The 24,839-nt window shown below is 42.8% G+C and overlaps 2 protein-coding genes across 2 annotated transcripts in view; both read right to left on the reverse strand.

The window, feature by feature from the left end:
• Positions 1-216: 216 nt before the first annotated feature.
• On the reverse strand, positions 217-10,475 carry opn8c (opsin 8, group member c). The gene is made up of 4 exons (XM_053444647.1): positions 10,221-10,475; positions 7,790-8,083; positions 7,266-7,597; positions 217-937 (listed from the first exon to the last, which is right to left on the reverse strand). The coding sequence occupies exons 1-4, from the start codon at positions 10,306-10,308 to the stop codon at positions 452-454; spliced, it is 1,200 nt and encodes a 399-aa protein (XP_053300622.1). The 5' UTR covers positions 10,309-10,475; the 3' UTR covers positions 217-451.
• A 1,777-nt stretch (positions 10,476-12,252) lies between these two features.
• ppp2r5a (protein phosphatase 2, regulatory subunit B', alpha isoform) overlaps positions 12,253-24,839 on the reverse strand; it is a 30,803-nt gene continuing 18,216 nt past the window's right edge. Inside the window, exons 3-13 of the mRNA XM_053444646.1 lie at positions 22,696-22,797; positions 22,491-22,583; positions 19,255-19,385; positions 17,660-17,719; positions 16,597-16,705; positions 15,764-15,817; positions 15,563-15,613; positions 15,368-15,487; positions 15,031-15,158; positions 14,851-14,952; positions 12,253-14,579 (exon numbers count right to left, since the gene is read on the reverse strand). Coding sequence (XP_053300621.1) covers positions 14,324-14,579; positions 14,851-14,952; positions 15,031-15,158; positions 15,368-15,487; positions 15,563-15,613; positions 15,764-15,817; positions 16,597-16,705; positions 17,660-17,719; positions 19,255-19,385; positions 22,491-22,583; positions 22,696-22,797 — 1,206 coding nt within the window. The 3' untranslated portion in view covers positions 12,253-14,323. The remainder of the gene's footprint in view (positions 14,580-14,850; positions 14,953-15,030; positions 15,159-15,367; positions 15,488-15,562; positions 15,614-15,763; positions 15,818-16,596; positions 16,706-17,659; positions 17,720-19,254; positions 19,386-22,490; positions 22,584-22,695; positions 22,798-24,839) is intronic.

Here is a 24,839-nt window from a genome sequence, read left to right on the forward strand (position 1 = left end):
GAAAATTCACACCAAAATACCGTGGATCGACAATATAAAACCACGTCCATTAAACTTTTACACTATTTACCTTTGTCATATTTGAGATGTCACTATAACATATAATATTTGTTTTTTAAGCATTTCTGTTATTTAAAGCCAAAGTTAAACATATCAAAGCTTTACACAAGTGAGAGTTTCTCTGTTGTAATAATGACTTAAATATTGACATGATGATGCAACTCACAACTTTTATTATCAATGATTAATCATCTTTACTCAAAAATATCAGAACATGGTTAAAACAATCCCGCACAATGAAAACTGAGCACTTCTCTAGCACTTCGCCTAAATGGAACTGCACACAGCTCCAGCCATGCTCCCTCCCAGATTATCATGCAGCCTGATTATTTGACACAACACAGGACCAGCTTGTCTGTGATTTAACCTTAATTTGTCATGTATTCACAAGTCATATAGAGACAGGTGGGCAGTCTTTGGCAAATTTATTGTTGGAGTCTGTGTACTTGGAGCCCCAGCAGACATACACCGGCCGACTGCCATCGGTGTTCACCACTTTTTCTTTGCTCTTGGTCTTACTGTGAGTTCTGTCCTGAGACAAGCCAAAGTTCCTCTTTTGGACGAAGCCTCGTTCCTGGAGCTGAATGTTAATGGGGATCGGGGCCTGGTGGCCCGCACCGATGTGGACCCCCACTTGGTTCACCCCGAGCTTAGAGTAGATCGAGAGGAGCAGATAGCGCAGCTCCCGCTTGAAAGTCTTGTTGAAGTAGAAGTAGATGAGAGGGTTGCAGATGTGGGAGCTTTTGGCGAAGAGGGCCGGGAAAACGAAGCCACCGGGAGCCATGTACCTGTGCTCCTTGTGGAAAATGAAGAGGAAGGACACAACAGTATACGGGGCCCAGGCGATCACAAAACCCAGGCTGATGCAGAAAAACATCTGGAAGAGGAAACAAGAGAGAACAGACAGTTACTGGAGTGGAAATTCATTTCCTACTAATAATTTTTCATGGTGATACAAAGGTTGTCACGTACAGCAGTGACCTGCGAGACTTCCTACTTTAGAAAAACAGAAGCAATCATCACGTTGTCAATCTTTTCCTGTCAAGTCTTCTCTGCAAGTCATGTGAATAATGACTGGTCTCAAGAAAAATGACAGCATTGGTCACAAGGTCAAAGTACAGAAAAGCAGAAACAACGTGGTACCACTTACTAATGAGGCTTCATTTACTTAGGGTTTTTAAAGCTTTATTAATGCTTAATGAGCAGAGGTGTAAAAAGTACTGAAATATTGTACTCAAGTAAAAGTACCTTTACTTTGATGAAATTTTACTTAAGTACAAGTAAAAGTACCCATCCAAAAATCTACTCAAGTAAAAGTAAAAAGTAGTTAATTTAAAATATACTTTAAGTAAAAGTTACTTAGTTACTTCCAACAACTTGATGGGGGGCGCTCCTATACAGTGCAAAAAAGGACAAGGGGTCATAAATCCAATCCAAAAACAGTTATTTTTAATTAAAGGAGAATCTTTACATATATAAGTGCAATGACATTAAAAATGTCAAACACTAAACATTTAACCTGTCAACACAACATTTAAGAAGTTCTGGGAGGACATGTCAAGACATGAACCACATGACAGCTAAAAAAAGTTAAAATGCCGCTGTCGCACTGTATATTTAAACTTTTGTTTAAACTTTGGTCCACCTTTAGAGCAGTAGTCTACAAACTCTTGTTGAGTTTGAACAGCAGTGAACGGCATCCAGCACAGCCGAAGAGTCGCTCGCAGGCGGCCGAGGCAGGTAGGCCAGTAGGCTATTGAGCTTCAGGCAGTGTTGTTCAAATGAACGCGTTCATTAAACACGTTCATTTTTATGAGAACGTTGAACTGAACGCAACTTAATGACAAATAATGAATTTGAACAGTGAACATGTTCATATTATCTTAGGTATTGTCTAGCTAAAACGTTACGGAATGTTTTCCTTCTCCTGAGGAGAGACGCTGTCTAAATCGAACGCTTGTACCATTTCGTTGCGATCGTTGTTGTGTTTATTTGAACATTAAGCAGTCTTACAGGGCAAAATACCGTCTGAAAGTTACAATTCCGTTTTTGTGGAAAATCATTTGAAAAAAAAATAAAGGGGGGGGGAGGGGGGGCCAGGAGTGAAGCTTGCATAGAGCGCCTAATGTTCTAGTGCCGGCCCTGTGTAATGCAGTGATTCTCAAACTGCGCGGAAGCATAACAGGTGGGGCGCGCGACCGGGAGGGGAAAATGCGAGGCGGAACTAATATTATAGCCGAACTAATGTGTTGACGTCCGCATCTCTTTAACGGCGGAGCAGTAAACAAATCGCTCTTTCGTCGGAGCCAGGGGTCGGAACCCGCGGCTCTTCAGCCGCTCTGCAGTGGCTCCTTGTGCAGTGTTCTGCATGTCGCGCATATTTTTCGAGAACAGTGAACTTTACGATCAGTTTTCATATGTTGAACATGCATGTTAGGGAATCGCATCCACTCTATGCAGCATCTACCACTGCAGTGAGAATTGCCTTGCGCCCTGAACTATGTTTTTTTTTTTACTCAGTAACGGATGTGATTTCCAATGTAGCGAAGTACAATACTTTAGTCAAAATCGACTTAAGTAAAAGTGAAATTACCCATTTCAAAAACTACTCAAAAAATTACAAAGTAGAAAGTACACAAAAAACTACTCAATTACAGTAACGTGAGAAAATGTAATTCGATACTTTACACCTCTGTTAATGAGCAATGCAGGGATTTGTCACATGGACGATGCAGAACGAATATCACAAATACTCATCATCATAATTAAAACACAGTAACAGACGTGTACACGCTGAGCAACAGATCAAATGAAGGATAAATGAAGGAAGCCAAGTCTTGTCAAAGAGTCAGAGTCAAGCCACAACAATCGCCAGTGCAGGTCTCGAACCAAAAAACCAGCTAATTTACGACGGGTCCGAACCCAATAAGTTTTTGCTTCAGGTCTCACAACAAGTCAAGTCTTTCATACCTCAAGCAAGTCCCCTGAGTCAAGTCGGTTGATGATACTTCTAACAAGCAACAGACGAAAAAGAAAAGAAAAGAAATATCTCCCGGTGAAAAAGCGCGACACACGTAGAAGACACCGACGAAGAAGTTTATGGTGATACGAGCCGACGCTGGTGTCGAGTTGCTAGAAACATGATCACATGACCTCGGAGGAGGAGTCAATACGTCACTTCCTGCCTATGCCTGCTGCACACGGCGGCTCCACCCATAGATATCTATGTAAAATGTATGTTTAACTGGCGCCGCACGAGTGGCTGCCTTTACACAGCAGCTCTTGTTCATCACTGAGCCTTTTCTGTTTATTTTCTGTTTTATTGTGTTATTTTTGTTACTTTTTCATTTGTAATTTTTGTAGCGCACTATGGCAACAAGACTCGTCAAGTTTGTCGCTGTCTTTTTGCTGCTTATTGCACTTTTCACCACCGTGTCCGGGGATCCAGCATGCAGCCATGCAGCCGCGGTCCCATTGTTTACTCCAGGGAACAGCTGTTAGCATACCGGCACACGGCGCTGCTACCTGGGGAGAGACCCGAGGTCTCCCGCAAGCTAAGGAGGAAGAGACGTGGATGCCGAGCGGGAGCAAAACGTCGCGCCAGGAGGAGACGTTTTAAACCCGTTCTCCCCTCCATCATCATGGGAAACGTACGGTCTCTCCCCAACAAGATGGACGAGTTATCAGCGCTGACTCGCCATCAAATGGATTACCGTGAGTGTAGCCTCATGTTGTTTACGGAGACATGGCTAACGGAGCTAACCCCGGACACACATGCTACACTGGACGGGTTCCGCATCATACGGGCGGACAGGACAACGGAGAGCGGGAAGAGAAAGGGAGGAGGTCTGGCAGTGTTTGTTAATGACAGATGGTGTAACCCTGGGCACATCACTGTTAAGGAGCAGACCTGTACCAAGGACATTGAGCTGTTAGCCGTTAGCATGAGGCCAAGCTACCTACCACGGGAATTCTCGCATGTTATTGTGATGGCTGCGTATGTTCCCCCCTCTGCTAATGCTGAGGCGGTCTGTGACGTCATCCACTCGGCGACAAGCAGGCGGCTGACCCAACACCCCAATGCACTCCTCCTTCTCTCTGGTGACGTTAATCATGCCTCTCCGTCCTCCACTCTACCCACATTCACCCAGTATGTCACCTGCCACACCAGAGACAATAAGACACTGGACCTCTTATATGCCAACACCAAGGAGGCATACTCTTCATCACCTCTTCCTACCCTGGGAAGATCTGACCACAACCTGGTGCACCTCCTGCCTGTGTACAAACCTCTTGTGCAAAGGCTGCCAGCTGTGACTCGCACAGTAAAAAGATGGTCCGAGGAAGCCAAGGAGGCTCTGAAGGACTGCTTTGACTTTACTGTGTGGGAAGTATTCAGTGATGACCATGGGGAGGACATCGACAGTCTCACTACCTGCATAACGGACTATATAAACTTCTGTACGGAGAACACCGTCCCCACCAGGACTGTACGGTGTTTCTCCAACAGCAAACCATGGATCACCCCTGAAATAAAGGCCCTCCTCAAGGAAAAGAAGAGGGTCTTTAGATCAGGTAACAGGGATGAGCTAAAGACTGTGCAGATGGAGCTGAGGAGGAAGATAAGGGATGGGAAGAAAGTCTACATGATGAAGATGGAGGACCAGCTGCAGCAGAACAACATCAGCGGGGTCTGGAAGGGCCTGAAGACCATGTCTGGTTTCAAGGGGCCCAACCAACAGCCTACGGGGGACCAGAAGTGGGTGAATGACCTGAACTTGTTCTTCAACAGATTCGATCAGCCACTCAACCCTCCCCCCATCCAGTCCTCTCTGCTGCTGCAACCCCCTGTGGACTGCCCCCCCTCTCCCACGCCCCCTCCCCCACAACACTTGGCTCCCCTCCCCCACTCCTCATACACCACAGTCCACAATCAGCGCCCCCCCCAATAACCCACGGCACTCAGCCCCCATCCCCCAACTTGTCCCTCACAACTGCCCAGGTGAGGAAAGAACTGAGCAGGATGAAGGTGAGGAAGGCCACGGGTCCAGACGGGATCAGCTCAAGGCTCCTCAGGTCCAGTGCAGTCCAGCTGTGTGGGATAGTGATGCACGTCTTCAACCTGAGCTTGAGGCTGGGGAGAGTACCACAGCTGTGGAAAACTTCCTGCGTGGTGCCAGTCCCAAAGACCCCGCGACCCAAGGACTTCAGCAGCTTCAGACCGGTGGCGTTAACATCCCACCTGATGAAGACTCTAGAGAGGCTGGTCCTTGTAGATCACCGCCCACTGGTGAGCTCATCTTTGGACCCGCTCCAGTTCGCCTACCAGTCTGGCATCGGGGTGGATGACGCTGTAATCTACCTGCTACACAGATGCCTTTCTCACCTGGAAAAGGCTGGAAGCACTGTGAGGATCATGTTCTTTGATTTCTCCAGTGCCTTCAAATGCATCCAGCCTCTACTTCTGAGGGACAAGCTGGAGCAGACCGGAATGGACCACCACCTCACCGCATGGATCCTGGACTATCTCACCAACCGTCCACAGTATGTGCGGATACGGGGGTGTGAGTCTGACCTGGTGTCCTGCAGCACGGGGGCCCCACAAGATACCGTTCTAGCTCCATTCCTCTTCACCATCTACACCTCGGACTTCTCATACAACTCCACTAACTGCCACCTGCAAAAGTACTCTGACGACTCTGCAATCGTCGGCCTCATTTCCGCCGGTGATGACAGGGAGTACAGAGAACTGAACCAGGACTTCATAAGATGGTGCCAGCGGAACTGCCTCCAGATCAACTCTGGAAAAACCAAGGAGCTGGTGGTGGACTTCCACCGGAGTAAACACTCTCCTCCGACACCAGTGAACATCCAGGGAACGGACATTGACATCGTAAGATCTTATAAGTACCTGGGTGTTCACCTGAACAATAATCTGGACAGGAAGAGACTTAACAAGCTCATCAGGAAGGCCAGCAGTGTGCTGGGGTGTCCACTGGATACGGTGGAGGTGGTAGGAGACAGGAGGATGGTTGCTAAGCTATCCTCCCTGATGGACAACTCCTCCCACCCCATGCGGGACACCCTGGCAGCTCTAAACAGCTCCTTCAGCCACCGGCTGATTCACCCCCGGTGTGTGAGGGAGAGGTACCGCAGGTCCTTCCTTCCTGCTGCTGTCAGACTGTACAACCAGCTGTGATCCCTTTGAACACACAACACAATTTCTGCAATTTATTTAATTATTTAATTTAATTATTTAATTATTTAATTGTTCTATTATTTACAATTTATTTACTTATTTACTATTTACTTTTTTTTCTTTTTTTTTTTTGCTCATTGTTGTTTTTGTTTTTTACTATATTGTTTTGCTCTTTCTTTTGCTCTTGTTGCACTGTACCTGCGCTGCTGTTGTAAACCCTCAAATTTCCCCACTGTGGGACTATTAAAGGATTCTATCTATCTATCTATATATATATATAAAGGCTAGATGTCTCATCCGCGTTTCCGGTCAACGAAGTCGAACGTCCGCACATGGCGGCCATCTTGCCACAGTCAGCTCGCCCACCCATAACATTGTGTTGGTAGTGGTACATGTACTTTTTAAATAAAAAAAAAATAAAAAAAAATCTTGATGTATATTTGTAAAGGGAAATCTTGTACCTATATAGAACATTATTCTATTTTTTAGAAAATAAGATAATTATTCATAAGTATGCAGTGTCATAACTACATCTCTGACGTTTGTAACAAACCGAACCGTGTAAAAATCGGTTGAGAATTTAGCAAGTTATGGTGATTTAAAAAGTACGTACCACTACAACACAATGTTATGGGTGGGCGAGCTGCCTGTGGCAAGATGGCCGCCATGTGCGGACGTTCGACTCCGTTGGCCGAGACATCTAGACTTTATATATATCTATGGCTCCACCTCTCACCTGAACAGTGCAGAGGATTTGATGCTGTTGTGAACACTGTGTTGTGTATGTGTGCAAGGAAAACTCTCCGGACTTTATCCGCATGTCTGAAAACAGCTTAAACCTATGCCAGGTCAAAACGTGATACTGTTGATGCTGTCAAGTCCCATATCAAGTCAAAAGAGTAAAGTTTTACTCTGTCCTGCTCTTTGATTCAAAGGTTCTCATACTTGTGGAATAACTAACATGGACTACAATGCAAATAAGTGACGTTCTTCTCACGTCACTGACCATAGAGAGCCGTTTTTCAGTGTGCCGCAGGTTGTTGTGGATGCCTCTGGCAGACATCGAGTCGGTGAAGCTGGACACCTGGTTGAGGATCTGACACTGGGACACCACGATGAGGAGAATGGGGACCAGTGTGAAGATGGCGAAGGTGCAGATAACGTAGAAGGCGTCCTTTGCCGAGGTGTGGTAACCCCTCCAGGCGATGGTGCAGGACAGTCCATACGGCTCGGGGACGTACTTGCCCCAGCCAAAGAGGGGCAAGCTGGACCACACGATGGCGACCGCCCAGGCGGCGCAGCACACTATGCGGATGTTAGTTCTACCCGACTGCACGGCTGTAAAGGGGAACAAAACGTCTTTTATATGCTGTAAGGAATAGCAAAGGCAACAGGAGAAGAACAGGAATAAAACTATTGATAATTATATAAATTAAATAATAGTAAATCAATTCAATTCATAATAATTTAAATGCAATAAATAGGGTCATATTTAATTATAAGCAATCGCTCCCATAGAAAGCAGCTCACTGTGAAGCAAGCTGTGGCAGGTCTTCAGGTAGCGTGTGACGCTGATGGCGGCGACGGTGTACATGCCGCACAGTCCGAAGATGAAGCAGCCGAAGCCGTAGTAGACGCACGTGACGTTCCCCCCCAGCCACGAGTGGTGGAACGAGGACGCGACAGAGAGCGGGTAGAAGCAGATACAGCAGAGGAAGTCGACCAAGGCCAGGTTGACGCACAGCAGCTCCGTGCCCACCAGCTTCTTCCTCCTGCGGTAACAGATGACCAGGACCAGCCCATTGCCGAGAACAGAGAGCAGAACTACAGGGGGGGGGGGGCAAAGAAGACCAGAGGGAAACAAGTAACAAATGAGCATATGGACGTTAATGTGGTGAACACGTTAGCAATCAACTACCACAAAGACCCATTAGCTTGTATGCTTCCGTCCCTGCTTTTAGCATTGTTTTGGTGCCCTCCAATTCGGGGGATTAAATTGCCCTTAAAGGTCCAGTGTGTAGAATTTAGTGACATCTAGTGGTGAAGTTGAAGTTTGCAGCTTAATCCCCGTCACCTCACCCTCCCCTACCGAACATGAAAGAGCCTTCAGTTGTCACAATAAACTCAAAAGGTGTTTAGTTTGTCCAGTCTGAGCTACTGTCACAAACATTGCAATTAATTTCACAGAGAAGTAAATACACTTTATGTTGTTTGAGTTCTTAGTCTAGATTACAGGACCTTCACGGTGATAATACTGAACATGTGGTCGAAGCTGCTCAGACTTTGAAATGAGAAACAAACTGTGATCTTTTGTCACTAACACTGATGTGAGACTAATAAAGGATCATTTTATCTAATGGTAAGTGTAGTCTGTTTATACAACACTTCTCAAGAGTTATCGACTGCTGGAAGCTCTTTACACTTCATTCACACTCGCCACACAACACCTCAAACATACAACAGCACAGCCACGAGGGCTAATTCAGGGGCACTTCGGAGACTGAAGGAGCTGGCTATTAAACCAGTGATCCTGTGGTGGAGGTCACCAGTGATATAGGTCCCTGCATCTCATCCTGTCGTGTATCCATCTACATCGGTCTCCTCCCTATATATGGGCTTAGTACCTGTGTCACAAGATCTGACATCCTCTTGTCTTAGGTCTTTGTCTCGTGACAACAACCAACTGTTGCTGTTGTGTATTATTTATCTAAATAAATGCGTCGTCAACAGAAACACTCTATACTTGTCTAATGGATCCGTGGAGCAGAAGCCAATGTAGACGTTTTGAAGTCACATGCTTCATTGCACTTTGAGGCAGTGTGCCGTTGTAGAGGCGGCGTTTGCTCCCAGCTCGGCCAAGTGTACAAATATTCATAGCAGCGTTTTTCAGAGTTTCCGCTCATAAATATATATTTTTTTTCAAATTAAATTGCACAAACATGGACGGTAAAAACATCCAGAAAATCATCAAAAGGAAATCATCACTGAGATAATGAGATTGTGTTTGTTTCTTTTGTGATGAAAGAAAACTGACACAGATCAAATGTGTCCTGAATATATAACCTGAAATTGCTCCGTGCACACAAATCGACAGGATATTAGTTTAATTTATATTATTCATATATACATTTCATTTTGAAATCTGAAATGCTTTTTTAAGCTCTGTGTCACAGTAGCCGGCCGAACAACCACTTCACATATTTACAGTTAAAAGGGCATAACAGAAACACACACACACACACATGTAAATAGTGCATTGAGTGATGAATTAGTAAACAAGAGCAAGTAAATCAATGGAAAACCTTCATTACGGTTGTTTGACCATGAAGCCTCACAAACAGACTTTAGCTCAATTTCCTTTGAACCACTTTATACGTTTACACATTAAGCATTCATGCAGCATGATTTACAACTGTATAAAAAGATCACTGGCAATAACAAGTAACACAATTAATCTACAGTCAGTATTTCATTATTGAAAATAACTAAACTGAATTTTAGATTCTAGTTCAAATAATTGTTTTTAAAGGCGCTGAACAGGAGAAGCGATCTTTTGGGCGAAATATGTTGGTCAAACACATTTTTAGAACTTATCAAGCGTCACTTTGCCGGAAGAACTAATGTGAAGCCATGTTCATTTTCCTCCAATTAAAAGTTCTAACCTCTACATTATAAACGCTCCAGTGTCAGTTTTAACAGCACAGATCACAACATAACAGACCACGAGGGGCTTGTCCCAGAGCTGGTGGAAGTGAAGCTGGACGTGCACAGAGAAGCTGGAGGTGCACAGAGAAGCTGGAGGTGCACAGAGAAGCTGGATGTTCATAGAGAAGCTGGAGGTGCAAAGAGAAGCTGGAGGTGCACAGAGAAGCTGGATGTTCACAGAGAAGCTGGACGTGCACAGTGAAGCTGGACGTGCACAGAGAAGCTGGAGGTGCACAGAGAAGCTGGAGGTACATACCGACGGAGAGGATGGTCAGTCCCACACATGCGTCCGCAGCTGGGGAGAGTTTGGAGGTGAACTCGGTAATGTTTTCATTCAGAGACATTGGCTGTTGCGGCTCAAAACTCCGGACTCCTCTCCAAAGGATAGAAAGTGTGGGCGTGCATGTGTGTGCACGTGTGGACGCAGGCTCACTTTCTTTTATGGAGGCGGTAGTGTCGCCATGGTAACCCTGAGTGACAGCTGATCAGAGGAGGGGCGCTGCCAGCAGGAGGTTGGGGACCTAGTGGTGAACAGGTGTTACTGCAGCCTGTGTGAGGACTGGAAACATTTATATTCCACCGAGGAGGTTACGTTTGTTTGTTTATTTCCGTGTTTATTTGTAAGGCTGGCTGGTTGGCTGGCTGGTTATTTGGTTGGTTGGTTGTTCGGTTGTCGGTTGAATGGCTGACTGGTCTTGTAGATTATTTGGTTGGTTGATTAGCTGGTCGGCTGTTTATTCGGTCCGATGCTGGTTGGCTGGCTGGTTGGTTGTGTAGTTTGTTAGTTGTAGTCTTTTATCAACAGGATAACACACATTACACATTTTTCACAAATCTTTGGAGGGATGGGACGTGGGCCAAGAAAGAACACATTCATTACTTCCCCAGAGACATGCAAAGTGTGGGTTAGGTAAATAGGGGAATCTAGATTGCCCATAGGGTTGACCGATTGCTTGTGTCTATATGTCGGCCCTGTGTGGTGTAGCCCGGCTCTCACCCACTATCAGCTGGGATTGGCTCCAGCTGCCCCCACGGCCCTCAAAGGATAAACTGTAGATAATGGATGTGTAATGGAATGGGACATTTTGCACTGCCTGTCGTTTTTTCAGATTGGTCTATTCGAACTCAACTTTATCTTCACTCCACATTTATTGCACTGGCCCTGCAGCTCCCACTTTGGAAAGCCACAGTTGATGAGCATAATGATGCTCTAAAGAATGTAGTCACTGAGTGCATGTCCAGACCACTGCAATAAAAAAATAAAGACCACAGTCATGTCATATCTTGTCTATCAATCTTTATATCTATCTAACTCCCTACCTATCAATCTGTCTGTCTGACTTCTATCTGTCTGTCTATCTTTCTATTTAAACAGGTCTGTTCTCAGTAACAGCTCCGCGGCCTTCAGTTATGTCACAAGTAGAAAACAGAAGAGTATTTTATTGTTCATTCTTCATCAGCGAGCAGAAGAGACACAAAACCGTCCAACAGGAGTGCATGAATAGATCAAAATTACATAATGGTGGAATATATGGGTCACACATACTGGAAAACGTGCCGTGTTTATCGTGGCGCTCAGTGATCCAGAGAAACACCCGATATACAGGCCGGCCCTGAAGTGGAGTCACACGTTGCAAATCGGGGCACAAAACTGTACGTGTGACTCCCACGAGAGGCCGGACGCTTTTACTGCTTTTATCTAACAGACTGCGCTAGGTGACCAGAGTGAATTGAACACGATTTCATTTTCAACCAATCATAGCTCTTGGGGCACAGACATGTAGAAGTCTCAACACACCTCTGCTGCACACAGGAGCAAGATCAGACTCTAAATGGAGTGACTATTTATTCCTACACTAGATCAGTTATTTGTGTTTCTCTAAAGGTGCAGGATTATGAATTTGGACCCTATTATTCAGGAGGCATATTAACATAAACTGGCATATCTGTAAAATGTAAATGTAGAATTTAACGTTTTAGAATCACAATTTCCAACAGATGTGATTTTTATATTCTTTCTGCCATTTGTGTGTTTTTATTTTTCTTCTTTCTCCCGCTGGATCAGGTTTATTTTGAAAAGAAACATTGATGTCACAGATAAAATGATTATCGTTTAAAGGAATGCATTTTTTATGAATAACATGTAAAGCACTGGTCAGGACCTTTGTGCTGACCAAAGGCAGAACATATAATCTTGCACCACCTAGTGACCTCCATGATGTACTGCAGCTAAACAAATATTTACACAGGGAAAAAAAAAGAAGAACAGAACAGGCTGATGGTTCCGATTAGAGTACAAAGATAAAATAGACTTTATTTGATGGTGAAACCTAAATAAGATCTGCGATCAGAAGACAGGTTCGTCACGCAGGCTTCTTTTTCAACGTCACAGAGGCTGGAATGCTGTACTGACAGAAAGGCATCAGAGAAGACTGGACCTTAAATATGAACTTAAGAGAGCAGACACACCCAGGCTCAGAGGGAACACCATTCAACTACTAAACAAACAAACTCTGAGGTCTTTCCTATGATCTGTGGCAGTCAGATTACATCAATAAGCACGTTAGTCCACCTCCAACATCAGAACACGGAGAGTAAAAAGCGAATGCGAGGTTATAAAGTCATGATTAGAGGATTAAAGATTACTTGTATGATTTCCTGCTGTTAAAATGAATTTCTAGATATCGTTTGGATATAGAAACTCAGATACACAAAATCAGTCGCGTGGATTGTAAAAAACAAAACAAAAAACAGCTAGGTGGTGGTAACAGCTTTGATGGAGATTAACATTTATGCCCCTATAAGCACTGACTGCACTTTCCTAGACCACAGAGACGTCACACTGTACATACAATATTAAACTGAGTGGCATTTCCCTTTAAGTAGCCTCCAAACTGACATATACACAAATACGCACTCATCTAATACACACTCGAGCACATCCTGCATCGGAAAGAAAAAATATTTGCCTCGTCAACGCTCTAGAAAAATATAGCACTGTAGGTCTCAGGTTAGTTTTTTTTAATTTACAAATACTTCAATTGCTTGGGGAAATGTTGCTTTCTTGCCGAGAGTTTGATGAGGTCAAATATCCCTCTTAGGAAAAATGAAGCTACAGATAGCTTAGCATGAAGAAGAGGGGGTCCAGCTAGTATGTTTATTTAATCTGTACAAAAACCATAATGAAGGGTCGTGACCCAGACTATTTCCTGACTGGGACAGTTTTCCGTCTTTATCGTAGAACGTTTATAAAGATGGACGACATGACAGCGCAGTGAAGCCAGAGCATCTTGATCGCGCCCTAGTGGCTGGCTGCAGTATAGCTCATAAACTCCACCTCCAGGTAAGCAGATGGGACAAGAAAGTCAAAATACTTGTGAAATATAATTTTGTAAAAGATGATTTGTCATTTTATGCATTTCTTATCACACAATTGAACAATTTTTTCCCATAAATTCAGTTTTAATTGGTTATTTTATACTATAAAAACGGAGTGAAACATCTTGATTGACAGCCGAGCCTGACTCACGATTGGTCGAGTGCGGTAACGTTGGGACCTCGATGCACAGACTCGGGCTTGTGTTACAGCGATTAGCTTCCTGTTTTGCTCAGACAAAAATATTTACCAACACCTGCAACACAAACAAATATGACATTTACTCTAATAATTGTGAACCGGTTTCAACTGCACAGTCTCAACTAGAGTCATTCATTGATTTATCAAACCATAGCTGGGATAATTTTTTCTTTAGCGTCTTTGGCCTCATTCACCCATAACCCCAGAAATTCGTCTCCTAGCTTCTCCTGCTCCTGACAACAGCCCTTTACTACACATTAATGGACACTAACTGTTTAACTATGGGTCTGGTCCCATTTGCCCCACGTACTCCCAAAGTCTGCAGTTCATTTCTTCCTTAAGGTTTTGAAATCCATGTGTTGGCAGCAAGTGGGAAAAGCACATTTAAAAAATAGACATCTTTAAATAGCTATTCAGCTCGTCTAAGTGCAGCACAATCGGAAACATTGAATTCAAGTCATAATTATTTTCGGCCCGCCCCCGTGTATCATACAATGAATAGAACAAATAAAATCCTCTTCAGTTGAGAAACTAAATGTGAAAGGATAACTCTTTGATCAGACAAAACAATATACTGTAGCCACACTGTCACATCCAAAAATAGTCTTAGGTTGAAATATATATAATTTTTTTTCTGCCAAAGAAATGCTGGCGTTCTAAGTCACTCTAAGTAGATGTTATATACTGCTGAGGTGTAATTTGTGTTTTCCGTCTCCGTCAATCCTCCACTGACGGTCGTGCACACGGTGTCAAACCGCTACGGAATAAAAAAACATCCGGTGTCATTTGTCACGTGGAGTGCTCTCATTGGCTGCCACACTGACGTCGGGCTCTTTGTCGTCTGTGGGGAGGGCAGCAGCGGAATCAGCGCTCTTGTCCTCGGTGTCATCGTTATTACTACTGTTGCTATTGTTGTTGTTGTTGTTATTGTTGTTCTGGAGCCCGTGGCTGTTGTTCTGGACCAGAGCGCTGTCGCTGAGTCTTAGCTCGTCCAGCTTCTTCCACAGCTCATCCCTCTCCTGCTCCTTCTTCTTCTCCCTGAGAGAAAATCATTTGAAATATGAAGTATAAATGGGACATAATTCAAGTTCTGTATTTTATCCCGCTTTCAATAACATAATTGAGCCATAAATGGGTGGATAAATAACTTATTTTGGCCGCTCCTTTATAAGCACCCCTTCTAGTTGTACATGCTCTGTGAAACATGGTGTTTTGCATACATTTGTATTCAAAAGCTCTATTGGTGGTTTAAGACATTTCAAGACCATTTTAAATACCAATTAAATACCACAAAGTGTCAGTTACTCACCGTTGTCTATCTGCTTTATAGGAGGACGTCAGCTCATCAAACAGAGTACAGTTCATCTCCATCAATGTCTTCAGCACGTTATAGACCAGAGCTACGATTGTCCTGCAGAGAGATGCTGGCATCAGTAACAGTGTTCAACTAATAATAGAGAATAATAGTGACATCAGCCTGAATACATACGGGTTCCAGTGCTCTTTGGAGATTCTGTAGAGGCTACCGAACATGATGGGGAGGACCCGGTCTATGTTCTCTTCGATGAGGCTGAGGATGTACTCGTTATTCCAGAAGTAAAGCGCTCGCTCTGCTACCTGAGAGGACACAGACAGAAAGATGGAGAAATGAATGAACTGGATAATCATCCGTCGGCTGAATACGCTTCACTGATGACAAAGGAGCGTGTGAATGGACGAGAGGACAAAAGCCTCTTCAGACCTTGATGTCAAATGGATGTGCAATGATTTGAAGCCTGAAACAAACTCTCTGCATTTTCTGTCTGTGTGTGGGTTTTCATTCTCACCTGAAAGTGTGGATTGGCCACACATCTAGAAATCTGTTTGAACAGCGGCTCCTGGATCTTGATGAATTGCGTCGGCTCGATGACGTCCAGAATCTCCTCAATTTCACCGAGATACATCACCTGAAGTGATAAGACGTTTAGAGTATGAAGCAGAACGTTATCAACAATGTGTGTTTACACAGACAAACAGAGTACCTCTTTTTGGCTGCAGGTTTTAGGCCAAAACTTCAGCAGGCCACGGATCACCTGCACAGATAAGAGAAGTTCTCTTTTAGAAAACGGTCTGTTTGAGTGGGTGGTTACTAGAACCTGCTACAAACTCATCTGCAGTGTTGACTAATTTAGTGCTTGAGACTTTGAGCTTTGTGTGGGAGGAATGAGTTCAATAAAAAGTACCGGTTCAGTGAGGGTAGGATCCTTCTCCAGGAACTGCACAACACAGTAGGCCAGCTGAGTGATACAGAAGAAAACATATTAATGTACAGTCTGTACCCACAACACTGAAAACCTGCTAACTTCATTAAACAGTGACAGTCAAAAGATGCAACCACAGCCAATTGAACTGAGGCACTGGAGTTAACTGATGATTTCACTTCCGATAGAAGCAACAGGACGACAAAGAGGTACACAGGAGCCATCTGTGATCTGATTCAATCAAATAAATCTAAATCTCTGAGAGACACTTCAAATCGTCAGGATAAGGATCGTAAACTTAAAGCCGAATAGAGCCGAGAGTAAAGGTGGGTGAAGAAGTGGTGAATTAATCACCTGAATTAGAATAAGGAGCTCCCCTGACTTAAGATAGAGAGACTCCACAACAAACACAGCTGAAGGTCGCTGCAGTGAATCCTGGGAGAGCATCGCCACGAAAGATATATGTTTGTGGGTCAAAGACTGTGAGGAGTCATTGACAGCAAAAGAGCCCGAAGTGAAAAATGTTTATCCGTCCCAATGTATTTAATCTGGACTCTGATCATTTTATGAATTCTCAGTGTGCTACACTGAGAATACACCGTCAAATAATAAGTCAATGAGCCGGTGCAATTGCATTCAAAGCCACTAGACGGTGCTGTATTACAGAGATTAGATGACAGTGTTGAATCCTGCAAAGAGATCCTGCTAAAGACAGTTAAATCCTGCTAAAGACAGTTTGTATAAATTCTCTCCAATCTTTTTTCTACAGCAAATAAGTGAATAATAGATATAATGTTAAAGAGAGTTTTTCCTACCTGTGCGTGGAAAAGCGCCAGTCCTTTAGCTGTGTGCAATGGGATGAGCACTTTCATCAGGAACTGTTTGTGCTCTGCCTTCAGAGGCAACGCAAAGCCGTTGATGATACTGTCAACAGAGGGACAACAGAACAATGTCAGATTACAGCAGCAAAGAGACAAATACAGCCGGTCGAGACCAGAGCATAGCTGTGAATAGTTCCAGTTTCCGAAGAGGAGAAGAAATATGAAGGGAATTCAAAGTAGAAGAGGCCTGAGGCAACTTTTAGTTTGAGACAGCGAGAGAGCAAAAAGTCTTCCACATCAGCAGAAAGAAAGCTTTCTGCAAAAGACAATTAAAAACCTTAAACCATGGACTTTGTCTAAAGCAAAACTATGGTAGAATAAAACCGATCTGCTCATACTGAAGATTAAAAAATGACTATTGAGAAAAAATTATTCAAATAGTATAAAATGTCCGAATTGCCAAATGTGACTGAGGGAAGTATCAATACTTATACTATATCTACCTAACAACCTATCCTGTTTACCCCTAAACAATTATAAAGCATTATGAAGATATTTTTTGTAATCTTAAATTTCATTAATTGAAATAAAAACGAAAATGAATATACCTTCTCAAAAGATATAATCACACAAATAATGGAAAAAAGAAAACGAATAAAGTCCCTAAGAAAAAAAAGAAATCAGAAATATAAAAATATTTAAGTAGTCAAAGATATAGATAATATTATTAGGACTATATTAGGACTGCAACTAAATATCATTGTGACTGGTTGATTTGTTGCATTGTTCAGCCTGTATAATGCCAAATATAAGTGAACAATGCTCATTATGATTTCTAAAAATCTAATTAAATTAATTCAGATAGTTTTTTTAATCCAACCAACAGTTACAAATTCACTCAATGGTTTATATATAACAAAAAGAAATATCAAATCCTCTCAGTGAAGAAGCTCAAACTACTCTTGAAAAATAACTAAATCAAAAATCAAATTATAGATTTTCTGTCTATTTTCAACACGACCAGCTTTAAGTCACATGAACACATATGGTCACTCACCTTCCCAGGATTTCTAGCAGCTCAGCGACTCCATTGAAGTGGTCGGTTTCATAGATGAACCTGTAACAGACACAAACATATTGACCACAGAAATCATGAAACACACCCTGGCATCACAACTCTAAAAGCAGAGCTCCCTGATGGGAACAATTGATTCTGGCCGCTGCCACCACCGTGTTGTTTTTTAAATATCATCAGCCCCGCGTAGGAGTTGGACAAGAACATTTCACTGGTGTCCCATGATTCTCACACATGCAGCCCACAAATCTGTAATATTAGTCTGTTTCACTCCTTCCCCCTCAAAAAAATTTGGCTGTTTGCATTACTAAGTCTAAAAATTTACTTCTGCTCCCGAGTGAAGGTTGTGGTTTTAAACTCCTCTTCAGATAATGACAAACAGCAAAACATTTGACAAATCTGAGGTCTATTGATTTCATGTTCTCTCTCAATGTGTTTGCACAATGCATACGCATTATATCCTAATATGAACACTGTTGACCACAGCTGCCAAGAACTACCGATTGTCTCAAATGCCTCAATTTCCTCTGCTAAATTACTGTAATGCTCTATATTTGAGCATCAGCCAGTCATCCTGTCTTGTTGGCAGCTGCTGACTGGTACCAGACCAAACAGCATCTTGCAGCTGTACTTGCATCCCTGCGTTACCTTCCATGTTTTTAAACCTATATATGTCATTGTGCCTCAGTACATCTCATAGCTTCACTTCCCCCTCGTGTCCATCCCCATAGGGACGAATGGTTACTTGGAAAACGGATCATATTTAGACGTAGACAAAACGACTTAAATTGCCGCTGCTCTTACGTAACTTAACGATCCATATGGCATTCACCGCCTCTGTTTGCTAACCCATGTCGCTGTGGTATGTACAGATAGAGCCTGACAACTGTGGCACTATTTTTATCGTCAGTGGCAGATGGTTAAAGTGGGTGCACCCGTTTTACCACCTTGCCTGTTGGTAACGACATCAAGTGCCCCCTGTTTCAATCATCTGAGGCCCGTCGTCACGCAGCAACAGGAGCAGTAAAGAGTCAACGCGCTGCAGATTGGAATCCTGTGTCTCCATGTGCACTTTCTGCTGCCTCGGTTTGTGAGAAGTGGGATGAGTTGGTGTCAAAAGTATATATTTCATCCCAAACCTTAGAGATGTTAGATTTTTTTTTTTTTTTACGTGAAGTACTATTAAGATTAGAAAAAACGAGACCAACCGAGGGATACTTTTTTTAAAACAATTTTCACACAGGAAAACAAAAGCAGACTCGGCTCTCATAGTTTTCAGGGTTTGGAACATCTAAACCCGGAGAAGGGACTTTTTGGCACCTGTGCTATCATACAGCTACTTATTGTGGACCATGGTTCCTCTAATGCAAACACAGGTTGAGTTATCTGGGTAAAATCTTGCTATCTTAGTTTCATTTTAACATCCTTAAAGTTCTTTATTTACAGATATGGCTATATTTAGCAGTGAGCTTGTGCGTTTCTCTAAATTCTCTTGGAATACATATTTCAATCTAAATATATAAATGTTACATAAGAGCTGCTGCTGCACATTCCTCTTCATTAAAGATTTTACTCACTTCAAGAAAATATTGTTGATCTGCTTTCTGATGAAGGCTCGTAACCCCAGGAACTTTCCGTAGATCCGATGCAGGATGGTCTTCAGGAAGTCCCTCTCCCTCGGGTCCTCACTGTCAAACAGCTCCAGGAGCTAAATATAACGTCAAACGTCAAACAAAACGTCAAACAATAAGTTCTCAGTCCAGGTTTACTTGAGAAGAATTAATATTATTTTCACTGGTTTGTTACTGCTTCCAAGTTATTTTTTTTTTTTTTGCCGTCAGCAGGATCACAACAACCCCAACAGATCCCACAAAAACAAGACCGAACCAATTAATCAATTTGTCCAATCATGTTGTACAAGCCATCAGCATCTCATTAAAAAACAAAAAAAAAACAAAAAACATATGGTATTTATGCCTGTACAATCAATATAGAAACATCTGGGATAAAAGGTAATACTTGAGGTCCAAGTTGCTGCCACAGAGTTCAAAAGGAATATCTTCAGGCTCGGATCGGTGTGATACCAACCTGCCACCAGCACCTCGGCGACGGGGCTGTCCGTCTATTTTTAAACCCGTGTACATCCAGGAAACGTGTTTTGCTACCCTCACATGTCCTCCTACAATGTGCCAATTCCCATTCATTCAGCTTCATTAAACCTTTTAAGCCGTGATAGTTAAACGGTGTAACCTGTCTTACACCATAACCAATGAGCTCTCGCCACGTGAAGCAACTGGGGCAACACAATGGTAAGTTCTTTCCATTCTCCACTAAAAGTTTCTCAGTTCATCGCGCAAACAAGATGTCTAGTGGTGAGCTGCAAGTCTCTACCATCACATCCAAGCGATAATGATGGAGACAATAGATGCATCCTCCTTAATTACCCTCACAACACATGCCTATTACCGGTGTTATAATATAAATCTTTTTGTAGACATTGAATCTGGGAAAAGGAGTTGTTTTGGTAAATTTTACTTCATTATGGACATGACTGACGAGATGAGATGTGACTGCTCACAAGTTAATCAATGATGACAAAATGGGATATAGACGACGGACCCGACTGTTATAAAACAAAAGCTGCCAGGGTATAATTCAGAGATGCGTTTTGAGCCGGAGGTGATGTCAATATTCAATCACAATGGGTCACATTGTGATTTGAGCTTTTTCTCCTGAGCCAAGAACAAGTCCCTGAAAAACCCAGTGGGAAGATTTCTTTTCTACTTTGAGTAAAAAACAATAATAATAATTTCCGGGCAACATCTTTGTCTGCGAGATAAAGTATAAAAGATAATTTGTTTACATCTGTGGACATCTTGTTGGAAACAATGAAAATGTTGTCACGTAGAAATCAGTTTTCCATGATGGTTTGACAAACACACTGCTGGAAACATGCAGGACTCTGATAATTTCAATTTCCCACATATACTGAGAATTTGGGTAAGCAAATGTGTGAAGGAAAACCGTGATCCCGACCTCTTTGAAATCTGTTGTGCAGACATAGGACAAAGCTACCACCCACAGTTTGTGGAGGAAGCGAGGCACCAGTCTCACTTCACACTCACCCGATGTAGGGTAGGTCATTGCTTTGGAAATCATGCATATACAAAACAGTGTGTTTACGGTTCAGTTGCCACTGAGCCAACATATTCTGTATGTCAGGCTTGGGAATACCCGCTGCAATGAATTATCGACTGTAAATGTTTTATTTTTATGAGCATCTCATTTTCTAACCAGAGCATTTCAGTTACTGCTCATGAAGACAACCGTAACATTTAACTGAGGAAAAAACTGATAACGGAGAATAATGAAACTCTTCTTCCAGGGCTGCTGGTTATAGGTTTAAATAAACTGAGAATAACAGATGCCTCATGCCAACAAACGGGCAGATACAGTCCACATGATTTAATCAGTGCTCCCTGGGGAATAAAAACCCTCTAAATACACCAGGCCCATGTGTCTGACCACACGTTCTGCTCTTAGCTCCACATATGGTTGTTTTCCCACGTTGAAGAGTGTTTTCCGCAGCAGGATCAGCAGCACCAGAGCTGTGCTGTGTATAAAACTTATATATAAAAAAAATATGCAATCAACTACTGATTAGGATCATGAGCTCGGTTCTAAGGAGCTCTGCTGAGAGCCACTATCAGGAATATGTTATTGACTAAACTGCATATTTCAGGGATTCTGCAGGTTTCAACAAGTTATATTTAGGACTTTTAAACACCATATATGAATGAAATTTAAGATCTATGTCAAATACCACAGATATGACAGATTTACTTATATACTTTTGCTACTTCAATCATTGCTTCCTAGTGAGTCTTCCACATACCAACAGTTAAGCCTACTTGTCATTTTACAGCATCTCCCAGCTTACGTTTAAAGAATGTGTTTGTAGTAAAGTCTGTGGAAGAGTTGGGGAACAGGTTCACAGCTGATAAAAATCAAGGTTGACAGCAAAACATTGCTCTGCTCCATGTTTGTATCTATTCACACCCATTACCAAAGACTGGGCCAGCAACACAAAACCACAACAAAAGAAACGCCTTTACAAATAGTGTACAGTGCAAATGCTAAATACTTGATGAGTAAAGGACAGGTTTTGCTTTAGTAGGTTGTTATGGTGCAAAATAAGAAGCTAAAAACATGTGAAAACCAGGATATGAAAAACAAGGATTCCCTACAGTGAAATGTGGGGATCCTCTACTTATTTTCCTTCCTACCTTTGTGCTTTAACTATTGTGGTAGAAATCGTTGTTTATCTCAGAAACTTTCCTGCACTGTGTGTATTACAGTGACTTAAGTTAACAAGACCACAGGCCTTCTGCCTTTACTGCCACCCAAACCTCCTCCTCATCTCGAAGCTCCAAGCAGCAGTTGAGCTTCTCTCCTCGTGAACAGTAAACAGCAGGCAGCTATTTAAAGCATCCCCAAGACGCGCTCACATCATGGAAAGTCAGTTCAGGCACCTCGGATGTGGCCCAGCCAACATTCAAGGGCTCTGTGGCCCCTGTTAGCTGCTGCTCTTTTCTGCAGCTTCACACGAGACGTTCAGCATTCCTGAGGTAGGTGGGTACAGAGCCGAGAACTTGTGCCAGTTCTGTCGGCAAATGTTTGAAAACCTAATAATGATGTATGAGTAGAATGTATTGCGATAAAGCCGGTTAGGTTTTGAAACCTGCCGACAGATTTACATATTATCAAGTAACATCTGAGTTCATGCAAAATGTTTTTAAAGAAAGTCAGTCACCTGCAGAACAAATTTCTGATCAATGTAGCGCTTGGCAATGCTGGGCTGGAAGTCTGGATTTTCTAGAAAGCGCAGCAGAAATTCGTAGACCAGCTGGAAAACACAGAGAGAAATTTAAAACAAAATAGAAATATGAACTTCGCAAGTGCTCCAACACACAATGGTTGAAATCTATTACAGACATACTTATGTATCAGATTCTTACTTGTATGTGAGGCCATGAAGCCTCTAGAGTGGGTTCATCCTCTTCTGGGTCAAAATCAGGGTTTTCACTTGGGGGAAGAGTCCGGAAAATGTTGGTACAGATCTAGAAGGGGAAGGACACAAAGAAAGGGTTAACATCCCAGCAGCGCTTGAGATGACATATAGTCAGGAAACAGGTTTTCCTGAGTTATCCACAGATGTGATCCTTTATTTAAATATGCAGACACATGATGAATAGAAAGCTAATGAAGTTTTACAGATGACCCATTTTCCCAGCCAAGCAAGGTTTCATCAAACCTACTGTGGATTCCGGGCCTCCACACTCACCTTCAATACAAAAAAGGTGTTGCAGATTATTCAAAAACTACTTCTGTGCTCGACCGACACATCTTTACTTTTACCCACTATCCAGAAATTCACCCAAAACACCCAAGATACAGTCAGAGTCAATTTGTTTGGTCCATGTGCCATTCACTAACATGGAGGAGGTGGAATTAATGACCAATACTAAAGCCAACCAGCAGGTGGCGATCGAGCATCTTTAGCTTCACTATCGGGGAGCAATCATGTCAACTATGGTCTCGATACACTGCTCTGAATTCCCACAAACTTCCGCTTCAACTCAAGAGAAGAACACAACAAATACACTTAACACAGCTTGATAACTGGAGGGGAAAGAAACCTTATCTGGAATATTTCTGACCATGTTAAATTTCACTGAGGATGTTTGAAAGTCCCCAAAACACGGAGAGGCACAGGATCAAATCTGTACAGACTCTGAATCTGCCGCAACCCTCGATTAAAATTCTGCACCGAAGACAATCGCTGCAGACAGGTTACCGCTGCCTCTGTCCCACCTTGTTATTTTTAGCCCGGGTAAATTTGAGAGTGACACACACACACACACACACACACACACACACACACACACACACACACACACACACACACACACACACACACACACACACACACACACACACACACACACACACACACACACACACACACACACACACACACACACACACACACACACACACACACACACACACACACACACACACACACACACACAGCTGGAAAAGCTGGCATTATGAGATAGAGTGCCGACTCTTGCTGAAGTGATAAAGACAACATTTAATTACTTATTGGCAGCTGGAAAATCTAAATGACAGTAATGGGAGAGGAAGGCAGAAGGGGAATTTTAAACTCGACATTCGCACGAAATATGGCATAAAAACCAACAGGGAGAATATCTCTTCTGACTTGATGGCACCATACCACGTATTTACTGCAGATATTTACATGACTTGTTTTAGCTGAAGCTCTAGCAAAACCTTAGGACAGTGTAATATTCCAGAACCATGCTGAGATGTCCCTGCCGGATGTATTCACTGAAAAGAGCTAAACTTGCTGAAGTATGAAAAAGCTACTCCAGTTTCGATTTTCACATAACCATCAAATTCTGATCTTGCTATTTGCTGAATTCAATGATAGCTAGCTAGCTTGTCTTGTCAATCATTCCAATATTAGTTGTATATTAAAACATGATATTTCTTCCCTCAAATGGAAGACTAGAGTGAAGAAATACTACCCAAAAAGACCTGCATACAGTATGTGGACGGGCATTTGTATCATCTGCAGCCTATTTCCTTCCAGCCTGAATGGGCTGTGCATCGACGCTATTGTGCTTAGCTCTTATCCGCCTGCTTGTGTGCTTCCTGTTATGTCAGAGAAGTCTGACACGGTGGTGCAGCTGTTTCTGAGCTGATGAAAACTCCATCTGGCAAGAGTACATGTGCAATGTTCAAACTCGCTTACACCGAGCATCTCCTCCATTAGCCAAACAGAAACAGAACCTGCATGATTTACTGTTTTATTATTCACAGAGTAATTCACTCCATGGAGTCTGGCTGTTTGCATTTAAGAGCACTTTGTGACAACTAAGCATTTGCCACACGAACCCAAAAGTACACCTAAAAGCAAACATCTTCAGATTATAATTTCTATAACTTCCACAGTGTCTGACCTGGGCCTAACACTGCTCGGGCAGTTGGGTCCAATATCTGTGTGACCGGCCTATGCCAGTCCCTTGATGAAGCTGTGATGCAGATGAACGATCGTCTGACCCTCTTCCAACCC

This window comes from Pleuronectes platessa, chromosome 17, assembly GCF_947347685.1.
Source record: "Pleuronectes platessa chromosome 17, fPlePla1.1, whole genome shotgun sequence".
Lineage (NCBI taxonomy): Eukaryota > Metazoa > Chordata > Actinopteri > Pleuronectiformes > Pleuronectidae > Pleuronectes > Pleuronectes platessa.